Consider the following 26,436-nt stretch of genomic DNA (forward strand, 5'->3'; position numbering starts at 1 on the left):
AAAATGAGAAAGTGGGATGTGTAAAGCTCAAATAATGAGTGAGAAAACTTTGCCACAGTGTTGTAAACAATTCCAGGATGTTTTGTAGAAAGGCAACTTTCAAGAGAAAGCTCAAGAGAGCTGAGATAATCTAAAACCTATGCTAAGGAGGTAAGAAGCAAAGATTGGATTTTGGAGTTTGTGATATTGTCTGTGGGTCTGCATCAGTGCTGGTTAGAAAATGACACTAGAATGTGGACTTAATACCTTGATTTACAAGGTGGTGAGTCCAAAATCAACAAGGTAGTGGTTACCTGCTGTTTCCAAAAGTTGAGAGTTAGGTGGACTTTCATTTTCTTTTTTAGAAAAGACCAAAATCTTATTCAGTGTAATCAACTTGAACACGTACTTTAGAATGATTGATGTATTCTCTCTCTCTCCTCTCAAATCTGGCCATCTTTAGCTTGAACTGATGGATGATAGGCGTGTACTTTAGAGAGAAACAGCGAGGGTCATATGAGGTAGTGTGAAGTCATGTGGATAACTACATCTGAGAGAAGAGTGTAACACCAGTGCTTATTTTATTCAACAGCATGACTTTTATTAACAAAGATAGAAGGAGATGCTGAAAGAGGCTTCTTCAAGCCATGGAAAGGTTGCATCAGGATGAGTAAAATGAGTTCCAAAAAAGAATTGCCAAAAGTAAAGGCAATAGAAAAGCCAGGACGTGGACTAGGACAAGAATTCAGGAAAAGAAGAGTACGATGAGAGAATGAAGGCAGGTAGTTTCTCAGAAAGGGACATTGGTCCTGTTTTTAGTCTATGAGAAGGTTTGTAGAGGCTTGAAACAGCTCTCAACAGTGCAAAGAGGAAAAAATGTGATTAGATAGGACAGGGATTAAAACATTTTCTATGTGACTGAGAAAACCTTTCAGCTTTACAAGTACCTGCAGGATACTGTTACTGCTATGATCTAGATTGACAAGAGCTGTAGAGTGCAAATGAATGCATTACATTTGATTGCCTTTGAAAAGAAGGGGAAGTGTAGGAGCTGACAATAACATTTAAGGATTTAAAAAAAAAAATTGTGTGGAAGGAAGGTTGTAATAGAGAAATAGAGGAAAAGAGAAATCAAAGGAGGGAGGGGAGTAGATAGAGGGGAAGAGCAGAAGGTAGGGTATGGTGATTGAAAAGACTAGAAAATGTAGCTTGCATAAGGAAGGGCTAGATTTGGTGGAACCTCTCCATCGGAGAGGTTAATTCGGAACAGAAAGGTCACCTACTTTTAACTAACACCTACTTTTAATTTCCTCTTTTAATTGGCAACAAGATGGCTGAAGCTGTGAATTCATGGAAAAAAAAGTAATTAATAAATCTTGGCTTAGAATATGACAACTTCAGGAGGGAAATAATTTATTCTGGAGGAAGTCTTTTCTAGTGACTGTGATTCTGTAGTGAAATTGTAGATAAAACAATTATAAAAGTGGCTTTAACTCCTTGTATCCATGTTTTCCTATTATATAGTATATAAAACAACTGGAAAATAATGTACTTTTGATGGTAAGACCGGTCTCTGGAGGTCAGTACGACGTTGTCTCCTACATCACTGCTTGGTTGTAAAGACACGAGTACTATCAGCTTTGTTGTCAAAACCACCATACTAGCTCGCTGTTCCATGGCCACATCGACTATTTAATGCTGACAGTTCAGTAGAACACAGGAAGCGTACGCTCAGTAGCGGAGCTCTATTTTTGTTAGTTCTTCTTTATAATAATCTTTGCAAGACTGCATAAATGCATGTTGACATATATTTAGTCCAGAAAGTGTTACAAATTAGTAAAAATATTTCAGCAGTGTTCACTTCACTGAATAATTGTATCTTAATTTTTTAAACTCTGTATCTGCTACATATAGAAGGGAAATAACAATACTTCATCATATGTTTTACCCATGGCTATTCTAGTGCTACTGCAAGCTCGATGTTTTGACTGTTTGATAGTAAGTCAGTTTCTGTTCTAGCAGATGTTTTCTTTCCCCCTATTTATATATTCACTGTGTAGGGTAAGAGATCCCCATTTCTTTCTTTGACTGTAAGCTTCTATCTTACCATGTAAATATTGAATTTAATGTTGAAGTGTGCTGTTACTTTTTTTAAATACATCTTTTGAAGATTCAATGAACTATTTTAATGTGCATTAGAGCTTATAGGCCATATAGAGTTAAAGGGTCTTTCCCCTGAGCACACAATACATTTGTTTAAATCATTTTTACAAATGTTTAAAAAGTCTGTAGCAATCGGGACAAAATGTATCTACAGCATATTGTCATTTTTCTACCTCTCTGCTTTGTCTACAGCAAAGTCCTGAAATTTTACTTAAAATTACCTAACAAACACTCCTAAGAGCATACTTGACAGTCCTAATTTCTACAAATGCTTATGTCTTCCTGAAAACATCAGAGGGTCATGAAGGAGCTAAGAAATCCCTAAGATGTCACAATTTTAATATTATGAAGTATTTATGTCTTCAGCCTTTGAGTGTGGATCTTATATATTTGCCCGTGTCTAAGCACTACAAGCATACTTGCTGTAGCACATGGAAGAGCTATGCTTAACCTGTGCCTGCTTATTCAGGCACTTCAGTTACTGCTGGGCAAGATGAGCATGCTCAGTGGAAAAAAGAAATATGAAACTTCTTTTAAGTGTCTGTCACCATGCAGTGTCCCTGTGTCTGGTTTCTTGAGAGATTTAAGTAAAGGGTTTTAGGGAAGCAACTGGTTGTTCTTGTTGCTGTTGTTTTTTTTTTTTTGTTTTTTTTTTTTCTCTTCCCCAGAGTACATGTACATCTATATGTGTACATAATACACATACATTAATACATGTTTTATGTATTGTAATTCTATATAGAAGCTCAGTCATGAAAAACTGTTTGCAGTGGAATTAATTGCTTGTCAGTCTTCAGTAGGGAAAAAAAGTGTATTTTAAAAAAGATTTAAACCTGCAGTCCACTTTTCTAAAAAGCTATTATTTTAACTTCATAAATTAGCAATGTTAACAGAATTCATGTGAACCTAGTACAATTTGAAGTTTCTAATGGTCATACTAACCTTAGGCTGTCATGCAAATTGTTTTGCAGTATCTGATCAGTGTTAAACCAGCTTGACTCAGTGTGGGATAAAGAGAGTGTTTATAAACTAACCTTAGAAATCTGGGAAACTGCTTCAGGACTGATCTGGATGAAAAATGCCAGATAAATATGTGATAGAATTGAGACCATCTGTCAAAGGAGCTGGCTGTCTCTGTAGGTGATCAACAAGTTGATCATAATTTATGTTTTCAAAAATAAATAATAATTAAAAAAAACCAACCTATGTTAGCAGTGTTGTCTAGTTCTGTGAACTCATATTTCTATAGCTCACTTTTGTATCAGTATCATGCAAAAATATGAGTCTTCTAAGAAAAATATTCTACTCTTAACATAAATACATTCTTCCAGTCTAGTTGCAATATGCAATAACTAATAAAACAATCACAGTTCAAGTACCAAATTTATCTTTACTCTTTTACCAAATATACCAAATTATAGAATATAATTATATAATTGTCTTTTAGTCAGAATACTGGCTTTTTTTTTTTTTTCCCTGTTAGCATTGCCTAGCCAGTCATTTGTTTGTCTCATGTTTTTCCCTTCTGCTCCCAAAGTCTAGAGTGAATGTTGAAGTCCCTGGTCCACCCAAAAAGTGATTAAAGTTTGTTCACAGTGTTATACCGTGTTACAATGGCATCAATGATTATGTGTTGTGTGATTTGGTCAAATACAGCGCAGAAAATTTAGTATTGCTTGGCAACAGAAACTATGTTAATGATCAATTAATGACATTGTGGGAACAGAAGAGCAGCTGTTGCTCTGTAGAAAGCTAAGTGCCATTTAGCTAACTATTAATGGTAATTGTGATAGTACCAAAAAGAAAATGATTTTTTTTTCTTTTTAACCTGATGTCTGTGGGTTTTTTTCCCAAAGAAATGAAACTGGATTTCTTTGTGTGTGTTTTAAAGTTCCAATTAGCTAATTTGACTTCAGTCTTTTCAATATAGTTGTCTGAGTCATGAAATAAACAATAAAAGAAAATACATAGAACTTAGACATCTTGCTTTACAAAGCTGCCTCCCGTTTACTGATAGTTACCATAGGGCTATGACAGAAAATTATATCTTCATACCTGTAAACGTAACTTCAGAAAAACAATATAACTTCTAATTTGTAGTGCACAAAAGCTTACATAGCAATAGAAAATAATTCATTCTCTTGAGAATGTTTCATGAATTTCAATTCTTTCTTCTCTACAGCATATGTATGAAGTAGAAGCAAGAAATCAGTCACTTGCTCTTTAGGCTTTCCCGTGTGTTTTACTTGTTTGGTTTGTGTATGCTTTAATGTTGAGTCTTTCAGTATTTTGCTGTTTATTGCCAGGTATAAAGACATACTTTGGCAATGCTCTTTATAAGTCTGAGAAAGAAGGGGCTTCCCGTGAAGTATTACACAGTTCAGTAAATGTTTCTGTTACCCAGGATAGACTGGAGATAAAAAGATAATTTTCTAAACATGATACCACTTTTTTCCTCGCATTAAAGAGGTCAGAATGTGAAAGCGCAAAAGCTGGGAAAAGGCAAAGGTAAGAGAGCACCCATTAAGAGCTATTAAGATTGTATTTGCATTGGAAATAACTTCAGGAATCCTCAAACACTGCAGCTTTAATGTTCATATGTATATAGAGGTCATGTTAAGAAGAACAAAGTGCTTAGTGTCACCTATATTGTGGTCATTTAGCAATATGCCATAATTCTTTTCTTTTAAAATACAGAATCCTCTGGCAGAGAACTGTAGTGTGAGATTTTTTTCTATGTTAACCTTTACATTTTCTTGAAAATATTTCACCTTCCAAATTTATGGTTTGGATAAGGATGAGGTTGTCAACTCTGTTCCTCAGCTATATTTAATCAGCTCTATCTAATGTCGATCTCCACTATGTAGTGTTATTCTTTTAAAAAAATGTACACTAGAAAAACAACAGTGTTTATTTAAGAAATGTACTACAACAGTACTTGGGAAGCATGAGACACTTTCTGTGCTACAGCAACTGCTGCTGTAGGGCCAATAAAGCTTACACATGAACATATGAGAAAATTTCTCTGGTGAAAATTTGACATACTGCAGCTAGCTTGAATCAGCAATTGGGAAGCTTCTGTATGCAAGTATTTGATAGTGGTGCATGGTGCTTAGGTGTGTTTTAAGTCTGTAGTGAAGCTGAAAGCTTTTTGGAAACCTTTTTTTTTTTTTTTTTTTTCCTGTTTACAGAATAAGATATGTCCCAGTCTGAGGAAGGGACAAAGGCATGCCCGCATCTGCTGGGTTAGAAGATAGCTTGCCTGGTAGTGTGTAAATGTTAATTCCAGAAACATATCTAGAAGTTAGACCGAAGACTGGGAAGCTGAGGTATTTAAGAGAAATTTAAAACTAAGTCAGAAATGCTATACTAGAGCAACTTTATAGTTAGGGTAGAAGTATGAGTCAGCAATGAAAGTCAAGGCCAGAAACTGGGGTCTAAGCTACCTGTAACATCTCTTAGGGACCTGAAGGAAAGCTGCTTGTATCTGCTGCTCTGTTACAATTCACACTTTCAAATGAAGCCGACTTCATGCTTCCATGGGTTTGATAACTGGATGCACCAGGATCAATCATGTAGTTAGATAGAAGCTCATTGTAAAAACACTGTTGCTGTGGGATGAGTAAGTGTGAAGCATGCAGCTGAGGTGAGTGGTCACCTAGTGGTACCATCTTCAGAATTTTCTGTTTCTGTTCTGGAAGTCTGGTTTGTCTTAGCTACCTGTGTTTATACGAACGAGCACAGCTGTGTTGCCAGGCATTACACCTGAATTATTCAGAAGTTGTCTGTAGCTGAAAAACTTCACATGGCTCCTCTAGTATGATGACTTCAAGTTTTGAAAAAACTTGAACTCTCAAATTACAATTGTTAGGCTCTATAGAAAAAAAGTACTTGATTTAAAAGTTTTCATCTACACTCGCCAAGATCAATGCTTTAACCATACTGTAGAACAATGAATATTAGCGTGTGTAGGGGCGTGTTAACTTTTTACCTTGTTCTGTGTACTTGATATGAATTTCCAAGGCTAATGGAATGCTTTCCACCCACATTTCATTTGGTTTCTCTTGAAGAACATTTTAATTTCTCAAAATCATCCCATTTCCCCTTGACAAGAGCTTTTATCTTCTTGTTTTCATTTTAAAGAATTATCCACCCAGAGCTTTCTGCAAGATTTAGCTTTCCAAAAGCTGTTTCTGAGAGAGAATAATGGCTTTCCCTTGAGGCTTTTAGCCCCTAATGTTCCCTACCTGCACACAGAACAGTCTTATTATCCTTCTTGGATGCATATTAGACTCACATGTGTCTTGGATATATCTGCATTGTTAATGAGTATTTGGAAGAACTTTTTTTTTTTTTTCTGCTTTCTTTTTTTTTCCTTCCCATTCTATAGGGAGTTTGAAGTGGGAATTAGACTTGGGGAACTGTCACATTTATAGCATTTCTTTCAGCATTTCTGTTTATTTGGCTTGTTTAAGGTTCTGCTAGTGCATAACTGATCGCAATATAGTATGGTTCTTTCCTCTCTGTAAAAATACTGATTTGTTCTCATTTTAATTTTGGAGGTTTTTCCCATAAGTCCAATTGCTTGTGTAAATAAGTTTATATATTACTCACCTACTGGCTACAAGCATTTATGCAGACTAAGCCAAAAAGCCAAATTAAAAACAAACAAACAACAACAAAAAAAGCTTTAGTGCAATAATTCCCTGAATGCTTTGGTTCACTCTACTGAGTGCCATTCTTTTACCTAATTGATGCATCATCTTTGTAAGGTCATAGTAATTAGCTTACACCATTTCTGAAAGACATTATCCATCCGAAATAATAATCTGAAATGAAGAAGAATTCTCTAAGAACAAGTACTAATTAGGGTACACTTAGAGTAATCAGTTGTAAAAGCAGAGTACAGTGAACTTGATATACAGGTGTTCCACAAGAAAGAATATCAACATGAAGACAGATTTTAAAACTGAAAAGAATGTAATGGTATTGTATACTGCAGAAAAGGCAAAAACTGTAAGGGGATATATGTATGCATAGAGGAGTGTGTATGCTTATTTTTATTATTTATAACATATATATACAGTTATCCTGTGCACCATAGCTTTATATATATACATATATATTCAAAATATTATGCTAACTCTGATGCTAAGATGTCTTCTGGATTACTTCGTTCAAGTTCTCTTCATAAGTGGGTAAATTGTTGAAGGTTCAGAAAACAACATTAAAGTTGACCAGAGATCTAGAAAACCTGGCTTCTAAGGAAAATTTTAAAAAGACAATATTAATGTTTCCTAATAGAGAAAAGAGATGAGGGAAGAAATCTTTAAATAAAAAAAATACATTGCTAAGGAAAACAGAGTATTTTTTCTCTCTACTGGGGGTTGGATGTAATATCCTGAAGCTGCTCATGTTTTCTAATCAAAAACTTAAGGCCACAGGAAGAAGTCTGACACAGATTGTCAAGTGCTGGAATAAGTCACCTACAGAGACTGGTATCTTCATCACCGGTCAATTTAGCAACAAATTAAACTGGTTCTGAAACACACTGGCTTACAGAGAACCAATTCTGCATTGGAGTGGGAACATTAGCCTCTAGTCCTGATGTCTACGTTAACTGAGCTTTCAGCTGCCTGTAACAAATAAGGCTATTTCTGACTCAAAAAGTAAACACCCTAGTTTAGTTTGAATCTGTTTCTCAGCTCTTGGTGATGGCATCCCCCAACATAAAAAGGACATGGAACTTTTGGAGTGAGTCCAGAGGAAGGCCACAAGGATGATCAGAGGACTGGAACACCTCTCCTATGAAGAGAGGCTGAGAGAGCTGAGGCTGTTCAGTCTGGAGAAGAGAAGGCTCTGGGGAGACCTTATAGTAGCCTTCCAGGGCCTAAAGGGGGCCTACAGGAAAGCTGGGGAGGGACTCTTTGAGGGGGTGCAGTGATATGACAAGGACTAATGGCTGTAAAAGAGGGTAGATTTAGATTAGGCATTAGAAAGAAATTCTTTACTCAGAGGGTGGTGAGGCACTGGAGCAGGTTCCCCAGAGAACCTCTAGATGCCCCATCCCTGGAGGTTCAAGACCAGGCTGGATGGGCTTTGGGCAGTGTGGTCTGGTGGGAGGTGTTCTGCACATGGCAGGGAGTTGGAACTGGGTGGTCCTTAAGGATCTTTCCAACCCAGCCCATTCTGTGATTCTGTTCTATGATTTTACAGTCATAACTAATAGTTGGGAGGATGGCTTCTTAATAATCTGATTCTGTCCAAATTTGATCAGTTGAACAAACAGAGTTAAATGACTGCCTCCTTAGCAGGGTAGCAAATTCCCTTGCTAAAAGGGAATAATAAGCCCATAGTAAGGTTATTATGTGTTGTATAAGTTTTTAACTGAATTGAAACAGAATGATTGCAGGGAATAGTGTTCCAATCTGTGAGGTCAAGTTCCAGAAAGTATCCATGAAGTATTCAGGAAATATTTTGTTCAGTTTTAGCTCCTTCTAGCCCTTCTAAGTTATCTCATAAGATTTGGGGCAGTGATACTGTCTTACAGCTATTTCAATTCAGACACTAAACCCTAGCATGTAGTTCTGTATTTAACACAGGTCTGTATGTTTCATTAAGTTTTCCTGCTGCTAAACCTTAAAAACATCACGTGTCCCAGTTTTCCTATCAGATGCTGCTATAATAATCTTTACAGACATTTATAACACCGTCCTCACACCATCTTCTTTAAGTTACCAGGAAAAGAACAAAACAAAAAAACACTTTGCAGAAGTCTTGAAGAATATTATACAGCAACATTAGTATAGCAACCCATGAGTTTCAGCTTTGCAGTTTGCTGGACTACTTGGCAATTGCTTGATGCTTTCTTGTGTTGTGTTGTTTTTGATGGTAGCTTTTGATAATGACTGGAAGACTTCAGGTAGCTTACAAGAAGTTATTTGTATTCTTAGTAGTATAATCACTATTCATGTGATGTCAGGGTTCTGTGATTCACTTCTGATTCATTTCAAATTGTACAGTAGGTGATAGAGTTAGAACAGTCTGGTAAAGAAATGCTTACGAAATAAAGGCCTCTCAGACCTAGGAAAAACTAACTTCTTTCTTCCAAAATAAAGTTCAGTTAAGACATTTTGGCATTCTTCCTGTTGCCTAATGATTGCCCTCATGAGTGGGAATGTCCTAGTACAATGATACAGCCTATAGAACATACTTCTTCTAGTAAGCACATTTACTGTAGGCTTGGTGGCTGCCAGGAGATGGTGAAAAACAGGCAACTGTTACAGCCTTGCTTATTAGCTTTTGAGTACTTTGATTCTTCTAATTATTCTAGGAACAAGTGATACTTCACCTATTTCTAAATCACAGATCACATGCTCCAACTGGTGGCTCCATGCAGTAGAGTGGCTCATACACCTAGGTTGGGATGTTTTTACTCTCATTTGTTCTAAGTGTAACGTGTACAATGGAACTTTCATAGCTATAATTTTAGTGGCATTCTGTTACTGTATGGATACTAAAATATTCAGCCCTATATTTCTTTGTGCTCTTTGTACTCATGTAGTTAAATACTGGAAAAGTATTTTCATTTCCTGCTTTCTTGTTTGCTTCAGAGATTATTTATTAAAACAACACATTAAGGGTATTTACAGGAGAAAAAGAACGTAACCAGTGGACTACTTACATTTTTCTGCAGTGAAACAAAGCTAAGGCTTATACAGTGTTTTGTAGCATTCTGTTAAGGTAAATTGACTAACTGAAACACACCCATGCCACTTTATTTAATGTTCACTTAGTGGTTTCTGCTCAGCAGGGTGTGTGGTTAGAAACAGGTATACAAACGGAAATGAAAATGAGTCTCAAACTTTTTTTTTTTTTTTTTTTTTTTAGAAAAAAAAAAAAGCACTGCTGGAGGTTCAAGAGAATGCTGTGGAGGCAGTCAGAGACAGTCTTGCAAGAGAGTCAGGAAAGCCCTCTTATTGGCTTCAGCATTTGCACAAAGATAGTTTACCACGACTTTTGTAACTTCCTTACACATGGCTATGTTTAGCAGGTTAGCTCTTCTAAAAAGAAGTGACCTAGTGGTCAGAGGTGTGAAATAACCAGTGACAATTCTGAAACTGAGCTGGAGTCACAGTGCATTACTTGAAAAGTGCTTCCTTCATAGATCTGGCAGGAATATGACATTACATATTTGGTATCAGATGTGTTTGTAAAATTGTGTGCTGTTACAATCCCATACAAGTTTGCTGTTCAGTGCTGGATGGTACTGGGAACCTTCAGATTTGTGGCTGCAGTGTGTGTTTTTTAAACCATCAGTAATACAATGTTTTTCTTTGTGTAGATTGAACCTTTTAATTATTGGTGCAGTGGAGGAATGGATAGCACAAAACGGTAATGCATTAGCGTGTGCAAAATAATTATATGTTGCTGTAAAATATTGTAAAGTCCACCTCTCTTGTAAAATAGTTAGATCTGGATGTTTTGAAGCAAAAATCCACTTCTGTTATGCAAGACAGTTCCGTTAAGTGTATTGACCTAACATTAAGCAGAACACGCTATTTTTCTGTGCACCTTTATAATATGGAGAAAAAAAAAAAAAAAAGAAAAAGAAAATTAAAAAGACTAACAAAAGGATAAAAGTGCATTTTGGAACATGGTACCAAGTGGTACCTGTTGTACGTCTTGATAGAAGAGTTTGGAATATGCACAGAGGAGAAGCTGCTAAGATAGTTATTTGCTGTCCTTGTCAGCAGGGTGTGACCTATATTGAGCATGTCTTAAAAGCAGGTGATTTAACTACAGCGCTACATACTTAATAATAATTGTGCATGTAATCATTTCAGCTTTCAAGTTAAGGATACATTGAACTGCTTTTCTGGTTAAACAAGACCCATTAGATGTAAGCCATAGCAAAACAACAAGTTTTGTAAAAAAAAAAATAAAAAATAAAAAATATATATATATATGAAAACTGATACCAACCTCTATGTGATAGACCTGAAAGAACTTTACTCTTGTTGAAAACACTTGGAATAGTACAAAAAGCCAGATACTAAAGAGCTGAAAACACGTTATGATTCCTGATGTCCCAGCCTTCCCCTGTGAATTCCCTACTTCTCTGGCAAAACTTGCTGTTTTGTCCTCAGTGCCTTGGCACACAACACCTGCTCTACCAGACTGTTTATACTCTAGTAGAAATAGAAATTATTTATAGTTCTAGTAGAAATAAGAACAGAAAAAATCTGTTGTATAATGAATGTTGTAATAGGTTCTGTTGAGTAATGAATGAAATTACGTGAGAACATGAACAGGAGATGTGTAAACTTTGGCTCATGCTGTAAAATTGAGAACTTGTAGTAAAAGTCAAAAGACAGCTCAAGAACTTTTTAAGCATGATGCAGATGACTGTTCACCAACGTTATTTTTTATTTTACATTGATCTGTTACAGTAACTTCTGTATTTAAGAAGTCAATATTTTTATTTAGTTTATGTCCCTTTTTGGAGATTGCTGGTTAGTATTCTCTTTCCAGTTACTCAACTGTCTTCGCCCAATTGCAGTTTCTTATGTCATCAATTAAGAGTCCTGACTCAACTGATTTCCAGTGTAGCTGATGGCCTGTTTCTCTCTTATCTGTGCAAACAGTGGGTAGTTAAATACAATTAGTATATCCCATGCTACAGAAAATGACTGGTTTCTATCTGCTACACTGAGAGAACATGTATTTATACAGTTCAAAATGCTGATTAGCTCTACTTGATTCCCTGAAAGGAAACTAAACCTTTATACTGTTGTTGTAGTGCAGGAGTACTAACAGTTCCTGTACATTGCTACCAAAAAGCCCTAGATGTTTAAGGATGTGCATGTTTAAGGATGTGCCTGTGGTTGGTAACAGGGTATTTATAAGCCCTTTGTATCATCTTAGTTGAATCGTATGCTAAGCAGAGTCTTCTGTATTTCTTGAGTGGAGAATGCACTGTCACGACCTTGGAGCTCAGCTAACATGTGAAAACAAAATTGGAAGTGTGGCAAAGAGCACACAAATCTCTAAACATATCTGCAAGTGCTTCTGTTAACTTAAACTTGTCACTCTATTAAAAGAGGCTGAGAATAACACTACAGAGATTAGTCTTCAGGACTTTTATCATCTTACTTGTTTTCTTAGTGTAAGCGCAGGGAGGTTTGGCTTTTGAAAAGCTTAGCCTTATAGCATTGATAGCAATTGCTCATAGGAAATTTTCTGCAATTTGTTCTCCTAACTCTCCAGTGCTTTCTCTCCGTAAGTTTATCAGACTGAGGTTATATGGACAGACATGTTTTCTACACACCTACATTTTTCAGTTAGAGCCTTTCCAACTGAGTCACTAAGAGATGCTACTGCCCACTGACTCAGTTGTGGTGTGCTCTGTTGTGATGCTGCAAACGTTTCTGATTGCCTTAAAATATTGGGCTAGTATGTACTGCATCAGCTGTTTAAAAAAAACAACCAAACAAACAAACAAGCAAACAAAAAAACATAAACCACCTCTCCTACCCATACCCCCCTTACCTGAAAAGATTTCATGAACTTGTTTTGACTGAAATTTGTAAAAAGTGATGTAATTGCTGAATTTATCAAAGAAGCTTAAAATGATCATACAATACAAAAATTTGATGGAAAGACAGGACTCTGTAAAGAATTGACTGTGCAGAAGGGAGACATCCAGCTTGGTGCCCAAGTTGGTGTAGGGGCAGTGGGGTGAGCCTCCTGTGTGTATGGCTGGATTTGACTGTAAAGGTCCTGTCACAGGATGTACTGCCCTGTGTTGGCTCTCTGTAAGCATGAGTGGGGATTTGTGGCATTGATACAGGGAAGAGAAGGCAAAGACTTCCAGGGGGCAGTGAAGGGTGTGAATAGGACTGTTGTGAAGAATAGAGGAGACAGATCTAGAAGCAATCAGGCTTTGTTAGTTCTACCAAAGATCCAATGTATTGATCAAAAGGAAAGCCCTGGGTTTTGGGGTCCTCTCTTCACATTTGGTACCTCCCTGTATAAGGGCATGGCAATTGTTGTTCAGTGACTAACACAGATTATGTTGTCTTGCGAGCGGGCTCAGCTTAATGTACCTTTTTCTGTGCTGTGCGATTTATTTATTTATTTTTTCCTCTACCATTATATTCCACTTCTTATGTTCCAGGTCTGCTGTCACCTGCCTCTTCTGTTTTGCCTTACTGTACATTGCTTCTGCATACTGCTCTTGTTAAATGGCAACTGCATTTGTCCTGATAGAGGACTAAATATTTAAAAAATATTGAAAAATACATTTTGAAAAGGTGTCTAATTCCACTTCAAGCTACCTAGTTTGTCTCATGGCAGTCTGTACACAACCATTGCCTGTTAGTATTAACAAAGTAGTTAAAGTGTGTGTAACAGAAATGGAAACGTTGTAAAACATTCTGATATATTTGATGTCCTTGGTCTTTTCCAAATATGGAAAAAAAAAAATACAATACCCAGAAGACAAATGCAGTCTAAAAATGTCCTTCGAGTGAAATCCTTGTAATACACAGTTCAAGGAAATTCATTACGGCTTTTAGGTCCACTGCTAAGTATGCATCAGTTAACCCCTAGAATTCTGTATACATTGTGTCTCATTCCATGCATTTCTAGGTATAGATCCTAACCTGTGTGTATACTTTAGGATTATATATGTCAGCAACGCAAAAAGGTTCACAAGCACTTAAGAATATCTCAATTCCCTTTCATGAGTTCAGTCATGCCACTGACTGATATGGTTCAGTAGCCTTAACTCTCTTGCTCTTCAATTCATTGATTCAAAGGTTATCTCACCTGCCTAAAGCTAACTATTTAAGTTATTGTTGCTGGGCTCAGATCATTACGTATACTTGTCTAAATACTTGACTGTTTTTGAGACAAAGCTTTTTGCTTTTTAATTGTTATATAGCTCTCATCACAAAAAAGATGGACTTCCTAAGTCAGTATGTAACTGCTATCTTTCAAACAGCATAGACAAACAGGCTTGATTAAAATTATTTTTCTCAAGAAGCCTCTTGCATGTTGTTTATGAAATTGTATCAAGATTCCTATATATACATATATTTATTTATTTATTTATTTTCAGATTTAGAAGGAAATGCTTATCAGAACAACCAGCTGCTAAAGATGATTCTGACCATGCATCAGTTTTTCATCTCCTCTGCAGACATGCTCCAGAAACTTGTTGATCTATATCCTTTGTAATATCCAACTATTGTTAAGGTAAAATTAGATATACTTGACAATTTTAAAATAGGTAAGTGTAGAATATTTAATTTAGGGGTACACTACTGTTTCACTAATAAAACAATGGATTTGCTCCTTACAAATTTTGTGGCTGTATAATGTTTTGTTTTTGTTTGTTTTAGTGTTTTTTTTTTTTGTTGTTGTTGTTTGTTTGTTTTTGTTTTTGTCTGTTTGGTTTAGTTTATGATCTACAGAGAGAGATGAAATTCTAGTTCGGATTTTTAAGTAGGATAAATCACCCTCCATTAGCTGTGGAAGAAATACCTAGGGAATATCTAACAGGTGTTATTTTAAATTAGGCACCTTAGTTAGATACTATGAACCTGGGCCTAGTCCAGATTTCTCTTTATTTTTCTCTCCTCTATACAAGTAGAAGAAAAAGGCACAAAAGCATTTTTAAAAAAAATAGTCTGATTTTATCACCTGGAGATGACAATTTTCTACAAGTATTCTTTCTCATGCAAATTTTTCCCCAAATTTCATGAGTGATTTTGGATAGTTAGGAATGATTTAATTTCAGGTGGTTTGTTCAGAGCCCTTCAAAATACTTGGGAAACCTTTTCAGACTTCATGAACTCTACTGTCAGTCTCATTTAAGCACTTAATACAGGTACTTTTTTTGTGGATTTTCTCTCCTCAGTTGGGGAAGATTTCAGCTGCAGTTAATCTCAATCAATCTGTGAGAGAATCTACAAGGTGTTTTCGTTAAATTATTTTTTGTAGTACTGAAAATATATGTATTATCTATAGCAGAAGACTGAAGATACATATATTTTTTCCAAATGTATCTTCCATGTCTTCATAAGGCATTGGTTACAATATAAGAATATGTGTTTTACAGAGCTAATAGACTAAAAGTATGGCTGTTTCTTTTTAGTTACCAGAGCATGTCAAATGAAAACTATTGCAGTCAGAGGGGTGAGATTAGCAAGGAGTATTTTATATAGCTGGTTATATTTAAAAGAAAATATCCTCTTTTTTTTTTTTTTTTTTTTTTTTTGAAAAGCTTCAGTGACTCATACACTAAACTGGCGTATTTCTTAATTAAACATAATTGTATTGTATACAATAAATTGTATAATTGTATATTGTATTGGTATTGTTTCAAATTTTAGTGAGATATATAAGTGATTTTTGCTAGAAATTGTGAAGCATGCTTCAAAGAAGTATGCGTACAAAGCAGTCATTTCAGTACTTAATGGTCTATACTTGGGCAGTTACATCAGTATTACTCAGAGTTGTCATATTTACAGCAAACATTTGCTAGTGATCTTGGAACATAATTTCTATACCTTTGTATAAAACTATATTCTGATATCATATGCCATGAGAATGATTCCTACTATACTTAAAGGTAGGGAAATATTAAGCATGCTACATTTCATATCATATGTGAATAAATATGATTTTCCTTAACAGTTTTCTACCTATCTTAGTGCTTTAGAAAAGAAATCTTCCATGCTATGTGTAAAGATATGCTATTTTGTGAGGTAAGAATATTCTCATATGGTAGCTATTAGTCTGCAGTTGTTCCTGTACCATATAGAAGAATGCTTTTGCATATCTTAAGATGACATTGAAAGAGAAAGAGTTGCATTTCTTCATCTTTTCAAATTTCACTTTAGCAACTTAATAAAGGTCCAGGTAGCCTTGTGTAGATCCATTAAAGTCAGTGCATGAATTACTGGGTCAGTTACAAACTGATTCTGTATAAGGCTGTACCTTGAACATCAGTGAGAACTGACAGTGTTCAGGAATCAGTAGCGTTGTGTCTAATATTATTATATAGGCCTATTAAAAAAAAAATGATGTGGGATATTGCAGCTACTTTAATATTAAGAAAAACACCATTGTATTTATTAGGTAATATTCCCTAGTAACTGTTCTTAGTCACTTGAAATATCCTGGATTGCTTATCACTTTTTTTTTTTCTTTTGGACTAAATGTGATAAAATTTGATATCTTAATGTAGAGAAAACAAAAAGGAGGAAATAAAGATACAGTTCTGGTAACAGATTAGCATATGATAATTCTTCTTTACATGAAATAGGAAATAACTAGCATCAGTTATGAAAGTGTTTGTTTGTTTAAATGGTGATGACTCTAGAATCTCAAAGTAGATTATTAGGTCAGAGTGCTTTGCTATTGTGTGTGGTCAGGGAACATTTTTGCTTCCTGGCAAACTGATGTATGTACATGTATGCATCCACGAGAGTACGCATTTCCATTTTTCCAACAAGCACAGATCTTTATGTGTATGGGTGTACTGGGTCTGGCTGGGATTGTATTAATTGTCTTTGTACCTGCCTGTATGGTGCTGTGTTTCGAATTTATGACTAAAATGGTGTTTACAGTAACAGGTAAAATGTTGCTGTGTTGAACAGTGTTTGCACAGGTTTGCATAGCATCAAGGCTTGCTCAGTTTCCCACCCTGCACCTCAGACAGTAGGCAAGGAGTGAACAAGAGGTTGGGAGGGGACAAAGCTGGGACAGCTGAACGAGTCTGAACAATGGGATATTCCATGCCATATAACAATATGCTCAACAATAAAAACTGAGTTGCCATTCCAAAGTAGCTATACCTTGAATAATGCATGGGCTTTGGTCTGCTCATGAGAGATTATGAGTGATTGCCATTGCAACACTTGTTTGGTGGTGTTTTTTCATTATTATTTTTTTTTCTTCTTTTATTCGATTGTTAAACTCTTTTTATCTTAACCCACAAGTTTTTCTCACTTGTGCCCTTTCTATTCTCTCCCTGTCCTGCTGCAGGAGGGAGGAGTGAGTGAGTGACTGGGTCGCTGTTTAGTTGTTGGCCAGGTTCAACCTACCACAATGGGTGACAATTCACATATGGGAACTGAAATATAAAATACATGACAGAAGCAGTTTGAGTGCCCAACACAGAAAAATGTAGTTCTCAGGAGATATTTGGTGCATGGGAGGTCACCACCAAACAAATATATTTAAATAGTAAATTTTTCTTCAGTTAATAGTTAAAATTCTGACTAGCGCAATGCTTTTTCAGACTGAATTATTTCAAGTTCTAAAGGAATATATAAGATATTTGTGAGATCACGAAGAAAATAATCAGCATGCATATTATCTAAATTTAATGTGAAAACAGAAGATTTAATATTGAATTACTGAATTCCATTCAAAAATGTACTATAGTTTTATACAGAATTAAAGTAGCTTCTTTTTTAACCTTGAATATTTGATTTCTGATAGAATAAAGCAGAAGCATTTAAAAGCATGGTTTGTCCCCTGAAGTTGATCAAAAAGTTGATCAAAAACAAATGATAAACTGGAGCATCTATAGCAACTATCTAAGTTTCAGCCTTGCTCATGGTAAAGCAACATCTTTATTTTTGTATTTCTGTTTTTTCACCGTACAATAGATATTGGATTACAGAGTTTTGGGTTATGTTCAAAATGGACTCTAAACTATCCGCAACTATGGAGGAATTTCAAGAACTGGTTAAAGCTAATGGTGAGGAGTTACACTGTCGTCTAATTGACACAACTCAAATGTGAGTGCAGAAGTTTCAGTATGCTTAGAAAACAAGCTTTTGTTCTGAATTTCCTTTATTCAAATATAATATCTTTCCAGTACAACAGGGTCATGATCCTACAGTGGGTTAGGTTTAGTCTGTAATAAGATAAGTTGACTGTTATTTATCCTAGAAGAATGTATACCTTATTATAGTCAAAATATATATTACATAGAAGAATAGAATGCCTTTCAAGAATGGCTGACATTCAATTGAACTGTTGTGTAGACTTTGTGCTCTGTACTAGATAAATTTTATTCTATCCAGGGAACTTAGAAAATTTGTAGAGGCCTAATGGTTCTGGAAGGTCTTACTGACTCAGTTGATGAAAAAGGAAAGTACACTTTGATTGGGTAATAAAGGAGGTAAAATGTGTTTGCATTTTAAAGCCAAAGGTAAGATAGAAGATAGTTTATTGAATTGTCAGACTCTTTATTTTCTGTGATTTCTAGCTGTAGGATGATTTATACTGTCATGAACAAACCCTACATCTGTACATACTATGTACAGCATAGTTCTGTCTTGGGAAGGGAACCTTCCTCGTTATGTTAGGGTAAGATAACTGTGGAACTGCCTAACTATAAATTCATACTTTGGAAATACACAGGCAAACGCAAAGCAGAACTTGGCATGCATTTTATATCTGTTTATGAAAGATGATATTTAGTTTTTCATACTCAAGTAAATTTTGTTACTCTGAAGACAACTATCATAGGAGGAATAATTCTTATTCAGATGCAGGTCAATGAAATCTGTTAAGACCTAATAAATCGAAGAACACTGTACATGTTCCATAAAGCCAAAGTTAGGACAGCAGTTTGGAAAGTGCAGTATATGATCTTGTTTTGTTTAGTAATATAGTTGTACTGTACTTATGTGCTTCATTAATGTAATACTAATGTATTCTTATAATCTGTAATATGTGACAGAAACTTGCTGTTTAGAAATTCAGTTAATCAACTTTTTAATGCAGTAAAACATGAAAACAATGTAAATTTTGTATTATAAAGAGAAGAAAAAAAAATATCTTCAGAAGATAACTCGGGGTAATTCTGTTTTAAAATTTCTCTAAAAGAAATTCCAGGGACTGGTCTAGAAAGCTGACACAGCGTGTAAAGGCTAACACCAGCAAGAAACGGAAAGTTTCACTTCTTTTTGATCACCTTGAGCCAGAGGAGCTGTCAGACCACCTTACCTATCTGGAATTTAAGTCTTTCAGAAGAATATCAGTAAGTAATTTATTTTGTTTCATTTTTTAAAACAAAAGCAGGAATGATGTAGAAAAGATGGGAGAGGAATAGTATTACAAGATTAACCCTGCAGTACGAGTAAAACAGTTTTGCTGGAGAGCTAGCAACGTCGAGGTCAATTACAGAACCAGCTGAGAAAACTGTTATCTGTGTATCAGTACAACTAAATGAAGTAAATAAGGCCTGTTCCCTGGCCCTGAAATCAAGCAGACTGATTACAGCTCAACTTGCATCTGCAGGGCTAAACTGTCATGTCTTCTAGAGAAGGATACTGATGCATGCTGTGTGTTAAGAATATTCCTTGGTCTGTGCTGTCCATATCCATACAGATATATGCATGGACCAAATCCAACTGTTGCTGAGAGAGTGTTAGTGGCATGAGTTGAAATTTTTTCAATTTTATGCTAACAATTATATGTATGGACTAATATATGCCCATGTCTGTGTCCAGGCCCTTCTTGTCTTACTGGAATCGAATTGGCCAGTGATACTTATTCTGAGTACCTTTCTTTTCCCTACAGTTGGGGGGGGGGGAGTGTAGAACCTTTTAAGTAGCTATGCAAGAGAGGGTCAGGGCAGGGTCCTATGGAAGGAAGAGGAATAAACAATCTTCTTCCAAATAATCTGTCCCTATTAGAACAAGTGGTATAATTGGGCACAGAAACAAACATCATCCTTTGACTCAAATCATAAGTCAAGCTGAAAAGGTATGAAGGAAACTTGGAAAGCTCCCAGAATGTTAATTTCCTGTGGCAATAGGAAAGTAGGAAACAATGCATCATTCTCATACAGTGGCTAAGGGCTTTTCTGCATAAGGAGTCACTGGACTGTACTTGCCTTGTTTCCCTTTTTTTTTTTTTTTTTTTTTTTGTGTGTGTGTGTAACAAAAAAACAAGGATAAGTAAGCAGTCGAGAAAACAGCATTTTAAGATGCTAGTTCCCCTACACACTTTGGCCTCACTTGCATCCTTTTATGATCCATTATTTTTATTCAAACATGGTACAGTTCACACATGAAACAGAATAGTAAACATTAGACACCAAAATGTAATTGAGTTGCAAAGTCAATGTGATAACACTGAAAGCAGAGAAAAAATCACTCTTTTTTTCTCAAAATAGCAGAATTTGAAAATGAGATCTAGTAAGGAAGGTGGCTCTCAGTAGATTGCAAATTTCAGTCGTGTTAGTGTAGTTTATGTGTAGTTTATTTTGAGCTGACTGCACGTGATTCTTCAAGTATTGTGCTAAATTCAAAGAGCTGTGCAACCAAAGTCATGCATAGACATGCTGCCTGTAGGCAGTACTAATACTTAAAGCTTATACAAGTCTTAATGCTTTCAAAGCTTTGTGCAGACATAAAATAATTAGTGATTAATGAGCATAACAAGTATGATTGCTGTCAGAGTCTTGGATTTGTCATAGTACTCCAAATTACAGTTACATACCTGCATGCATTTTGGTATAAATTGAGTTTACTGAAACCTCAGATCAGGAAAAAAATGTGTAATTAAGAAATAGCTTTAATCATTAACTCTTTGCAGAATGTATTCACAATATGCTAAGCCACAGAATCCTTTTCTAACAGGGCAGAATATAGCAGGAACGAGACTGCAAATGGCCTGTTATGTTATCAGTCATTGGCATAACTACTTATAGACTAAGTCATATGAAAGCGAGCAAGGAATACTTGATCCCCTACACATATACAGCACGTAGCAAAATCTTCCAGGAGACACCTTGTATCTTGCAGCAAAGAAAAATGCAGGGAGTGGTGTTCACAAAGTAATGACTGCAGGTATGCTTGCGCTTGGAAATCATTTTAATGCATAGCTATAAAATACAAGGATCCTATGCTCTCTTATAAGAACCTGCTTTACTGTTGAGGCTCTTTAATTAGTCATTACAATACCAGACCCTTGCATTATTTAAGTACCTGGACTTCTTTACAGTATATGCCGCTTACAGTTCTTTTACAGCTATCTTGAGTCTTTAAGTAGTATTAAATATAAACTCGTTCAGCATTAAAAAAAAAAAATCATTTTCTAAAGGAGAGAGCTGGTGACAACAAAATATAAATTAATCAAACTGATTTATAATTGCACTGAAACTGCTATGAAGTTGATAATTATGTAGTCAGATATTGAAAAAATAATTATCAGTACAGAGTGGTTGCTTAAATTTCAACATCCAGCCAAATCTGGCTATGGTTCACCATTCAAACAATAACTGTAAGTGCATGCTATGAAATCTTAAGAGACAGCTCTACTTATTACTCATAGTATTTTTTCCATTTTTAATTTCATAAGATGAATCCAGGTGTCTGCTGTTGTCTCTGCTTTTTAGTGTTACTAGTTCTCATTAAATGGGTGGGGGGAAACAAAGTTAAAAACAGAGAGAATGGGCAAGAAACATAGCAGTATTACAATTTATGACCTTTCCTTAAGGATCAGTGCCATTCAGTATATACATGTATTTCTCTGACATTAAGAAAGGAATACATATCTACTATGACTACAAAAGTTTTTGGTAAGATGTCAGTATTAGTACCCATAGTAAAGAATGAGTATATAAATCTCCTGTCAAATCTTCTGATTAGTTACGTTTCTGTGCATTCCTGTTAATGGATATATCAAGAGAACAGATAAATGTTGCATCAACAAAAACAAATGATTGCTTCTTTTTAATCTTAATGGGAAGAATGGCTTCAAAGAATGTTTAAACTGTTTGTCCCCTAAACAATTTTGGATCATTTTGGTAAAAGACAACAATCTCACAACGCATATCAAAATATTAAGGAGTCCATAGCCTTTCTTATTTCTTAATGGGTTTAATCACAGTTTTATATAAATATGATTGAACTTGCTTCTTTGTTTTTGTATAGCTTAATTCAGAAGTGTGATGTAGATACATAATTTGAACATAAACCATTACTGAATTACTCGATTGATTGAATCTAGGTTTCTATGGCAAATGTTAGTTAAATGTAATGTACCAACCTGTGGAGCCACTGGAGAGGAAAACCCCAACTTTGCTCATCCTAGGGTTTATAAGAGTCAAGGCTTGTGGGATATACATGATGCAAGTGATGTGATACAAATCATCAAGAAAAGATGCTTTCAGTTAATTTCTGCATTCTGCAGTTAATTACTGCAAGTCTGCTTTAAAGAAAGCTGAACATAGCTTTGACAAAGTAGAGTCTTATGGATATTTAAAGTGCAAGATAGATCTTGTTCTTTAGTATTTAACTTGTAAAGCACACCTTTGTTTGCAAACAGATCACGAGGTGTATGGAATGGAAGATGAATTTTAATATACTTTTTTTTTCTTTTAAGTTCTCAGATTATCAAAACTACATCGTGAATAGTTGTGTGAAGGAGAATCCAACGATGGAAAGGTCAATTGCTCTTTGCAATGGTATCTCTCAGTGGGTGCAGCTAATGGTTCTCAGTAGACCAACACCACAGCTTCGAGCTGAAGTGTTCATCAAGTTCATTCATGTTGCACAGGTCAGTTAAATTTTGACACATGTTATTGTGGTGGTTCCGCTCGAGTGGGCAGCCGAGCTCCACCACAGCCTCTCTCTCACTTTGAGGAGGGGGACCTCCTCAAAGAGGAATGGGGAGAAAATACGATGAAAAGGGCTCAAAGGTTGAGATAAGGACAAGGAGATCACACAGTAATTATTGTAACAGGCAAAACAGACTCGGCATAGGGAGAAAGTAAGATTTATTGCTTATTACTAACAAGCTAGAGAAGTGAGAAACAAAGGAAAGAAACCAAAAGCACCTCCCCCCCCCATTCACCATCTTCCACCTCCTCCTCATCGAGCAGCACAGGGGAATGGGGGAATGGGGGTTATGGTTAGTCTACAGCGCTTCTTCTCTGCCGCTCCTTCTCGGTCACTCTCGTTCCCTGTGCTGTGGGGTCCCTCCCACAGGATGCAGTCCTTGATGAACTGATCTGGCGTGGGCTTCCCACAGGCAGCTGCTCTTCCAGAATTGCTCCAGATATGGGTCCATACCACAGGGTCCATCCCTCAGGAGGAAACTGCTCCAACCTGGCTCCCCCATGGGCAGCAGCTTCTGCCAGGTCACCTGCTCCTGCGTGGTCTCCTCTCCACGGGCTACAGGTCCGGCCCGGAATCTGCTCCGGCAGGGGTCTTCCACAGGTGGCAGCCTCCGTTGGTGCAGGGCCACCTGCTCCACCGTGGTCTCCTCCACGAGCTGCAGCGTGGAACCCTGCTCCACCGTGGTACTCCATGGGCTGCAGGGGGACATCCTGCTTCACCATGGTCCTCACCACAGGCCGCAGGGGACTTCTGCTCCGGCGCCTGGAGCACCTCTCCCCCTCCTTCTTCACTGACCTTGGCACCTGCAAGGCTGTTCCTCACTCCTCTCAGTCTCCCAGCTGCTGTGTGGCGCAGCGTTTTTTCCCCTGACTTAAATATGCTCTCACTGAGGTGCAAAGCAACACTGCTTATCGGTTCGGCTCTGGTCAGCAGTGGGGCCCTTACCAAACATGGGGCAGCTTCTAGATCCTTCTCACAGAAACCACCCCTATGGTCCCCTGCTACCAAAATCTTGCCACATAAACCCTACATAAATAAATAACTACAGTTATTTATTTTGTCTTTCTCTGAAACAGCCCTTTAGATGCTCTTCCCACGCTACTAGTGGGGGGTTAGCTAGGAAAGAGGTGGTGGCAGTGGTCTTCTGATTCATATATACAGTGTGCATATGTGTGAGTTCATACCACGTATTCAGTTACCTTATCTTCAATGGCACTATGGCTTTCTCATATCTATTCTGAAGAAACTGCACCGACAAACTAGAATTCCTTTTCAATCAGCTGGTGAGATCTGAAGCTGAAACTGCTTATCTTTCTACTGTATGAACTGCTATGGATTATGGGACAAAACTTGTAAGAACAATATTAAACCTGAACAATAGAGGAAATGTAGAATTTGGGTATTCACGTCGAACAATTTCACCCTTTAAATAATAAATACTGACTGTTTTTATGTCAACACAGAAGCTTCACCAGTTGCAGAATTTCAATACATTAATGGCAGTGATAGGAGGTCTCTGTCACAGTTCCATTTCCAGACTCAAGGAAACAAGCTCATGTGTTCCTCATGATGTAACTAAGGTTGGTATTGATTTATAAATGAGATAACTTTAAGTATTTTTTTTTGTCATTGCCTACGCGCACATGCACAAAACCAAGCTTACTTTGTTAAATCTGACAGATAGAAAGAGGAGAAAAAAAAAAAGAAAAAGGAAGACTCCCTCTGTTCTTTTTTGTTGTTGTTATTGGCATTTCATCTTTACAAACACCAGTTAGTCCTACGCTTTCAACCCTCTCTTAGAGATTTGTAGAGCTTTCTCAATTTTTTTGTTTGAGAAGATGCATTTTCATTTACATGGAGTAGCACAGAATAGCGTTCAAACACAAATGCAGACAATTAGATCCTAGAATATTTGAGAACAAAACTTTGCTATCCATAGCAACACCACCAGCCTGAGTCTATAAAATGTTAGCACAGACATCTGCACTTTAAACCTGAAAAGACCAGTTTTGTTCATCTGATCTTTCCCCATGACAGATTTTATCTAGTTGAGACTTGAACAAACTTAACTCCAAGACACATATATTGTAATACAGTGTAACATTAGGAATTAGTTGATATATTCATTTTAATTCATGTGAGTTGTAGAATGGACATATTTTTGCTGTGATTCCAGCTACTAAAACTGTGAAGATTTTTTGCTTGTTTGTTTTGTTTTGGTTTGGTTTTAGCTATGAAATGGCTTTAGTCACTTGGTCTTAAGAGACTAATACACTTTATTTTATCTTATTTGGGTCCTGAAAGGTTTCATAAAGTTATCTAAAGAATTTGTTTTGATCATGGTATATTTAAACAGCTTTAATGAACAGTGCATATCTGGAGTATAGAACTGAAATGACCTCCCACTGGTGCAGATCTCAGGATCTATATATCCAGTTTAGCAAGCTTATTTTAGAAGCATGTTGTTTTACAAATTTCCTCATTATGACTGCACGTGCCTATGATTTGAGTAACTTTTTGCATCAAGAAATTGTATATAAGCACTAATAAAAACTAAGTAAATAAAGGTTGGTAATTAAAGTAAACTTTACACTAGTAAAGTAATTAAATTTTAACTAAAAAGATTAACTTGTGAAGGTTAAAAATCAAGTGGTTAGACAGGAACTTCCACAAAAAAGCCAACCAACCAACCCAAAAAAAAACAAACCCAAACCAACCAACCAACCAAAAAAAAAAAATGCTCCAGTGACTTTATAACATTAAAAGTCAGTTTTGTGCCTGTACAGTTATAAGCAAGGAAGGTATTTATATTGCTAGACATAAGATTTGTTTGGCCTTTGCAACAAGTTATGATATATGTACCATCCTCATCAAGGAAGAAAGCCTTCTTAAAGTGACAAAGATGTGCCACTTTGAACTGCAAGAGTTCTGGTCATGTTGTGATAGAATCAGAGCACAGTGTAAGGTTTCTCTGCCAGTCCATTCCAGCTGGTGACCTGGAAGTTGGAGAATTACATTCCATTGTAAGGTGAGGATGCTTGATTTTAGGAAGGTCAGAGACATGACAGCTGCTTTACCTGCAGAAGCATCCCCTTGATTTGAGAGGATTCTTTCTTTTAATTGACTTAATAGGGAATGTAGGAAGGCTGGCATTATAAATGAGGCACATAAGATGTATTATTAATTTAAACAAGGTAAATAACTAGATTTCATTTGGAGCCTTACATTTTTAAATCAATGTTGAGAGTCACAGTGAGCAAACCACTCAAGAGTACGGAAAATTCTTGTGATATATGTCCAGAACAGAAGGAGGAACCACTTTTGATTATTGTGTTCTTTTATTTTTAGGTGTTTAATGAAATGACAGAATTGCTTTCGTCTTACAAAAACTACGACAGTTATCGACGTGCCTATAATGAGTGCACTAACTTTAAGATCCCAATCCTTGGGGTCCACCTGAAAGACTTGATATCACTTCATGAGGCCATGCCAGACTACTTAGAAGACAAGAAAATTAACATATACAAACTGTACTCTCTGTATAACCACATAAATGAGCTGATACAACTCCAGGAAATGCCACTTCCCCTGGAGGCTAATATGGACCTTGTTCATTTGCTTACAGTAAGTCTATTGG

The 26,436-nt window shown here is 36.3% G+C and overlaps 1 protein-coding gene across 3 annotated transcripts in view; it reads left to right on the plus strand.

Moving 5' to 3' along the window:
* RASGRP1 (RAS guanyl releasing protein 1) overlaps positions 1–26,436 on the plus strand; it is a 42,873-nt gene that overhangs the window by 5,374 nt on the left and 11,063 nt on the right. For all 3 annotated transcript variants that reach the window (XM_068684321.1, XM_068684319.1, XM_068684320.1), the window contains exons 3-9: positions 14,267–14,381; positions 15,864–15,917; positions 17,829–17,960; positions 19,057–19,210; positions 22,564–22,737; positions 24,263–24,379; positions 26,148–26,423. In XM_068684321.1, coding sequence (XP_068540422.1) covers positions 14,267–14,381; positions 15,864–15,917; positions 17,829–17,960; positions 19,057–19,210; positions 22,564–22,737; positions 24,263–24,379; positions 26,148–26,423 — 1,022 coding nt within the window. The remainder of the gene's footprint in view (positions 1–14,266; positions 14,382–15,863; positions 15,918–17,828; positions 17,961–19,056; positions 19,211–22,563; positions 22,738–24,262; positions 24,380–26,147; positions 26,424–26,436) is intronic.

This window comes from Anas acuta, chromosome 5 (genome assembly GCF_963932015.1).
Source record: "Anas acuta chromosome 5, bAnaAcu1.1, whole genome shotgun sequence".
NCBI lineage: Eukaryota > Metazoa > Chordata > Aves > Anseriformes > Anatidae > Anas > Anas acuta.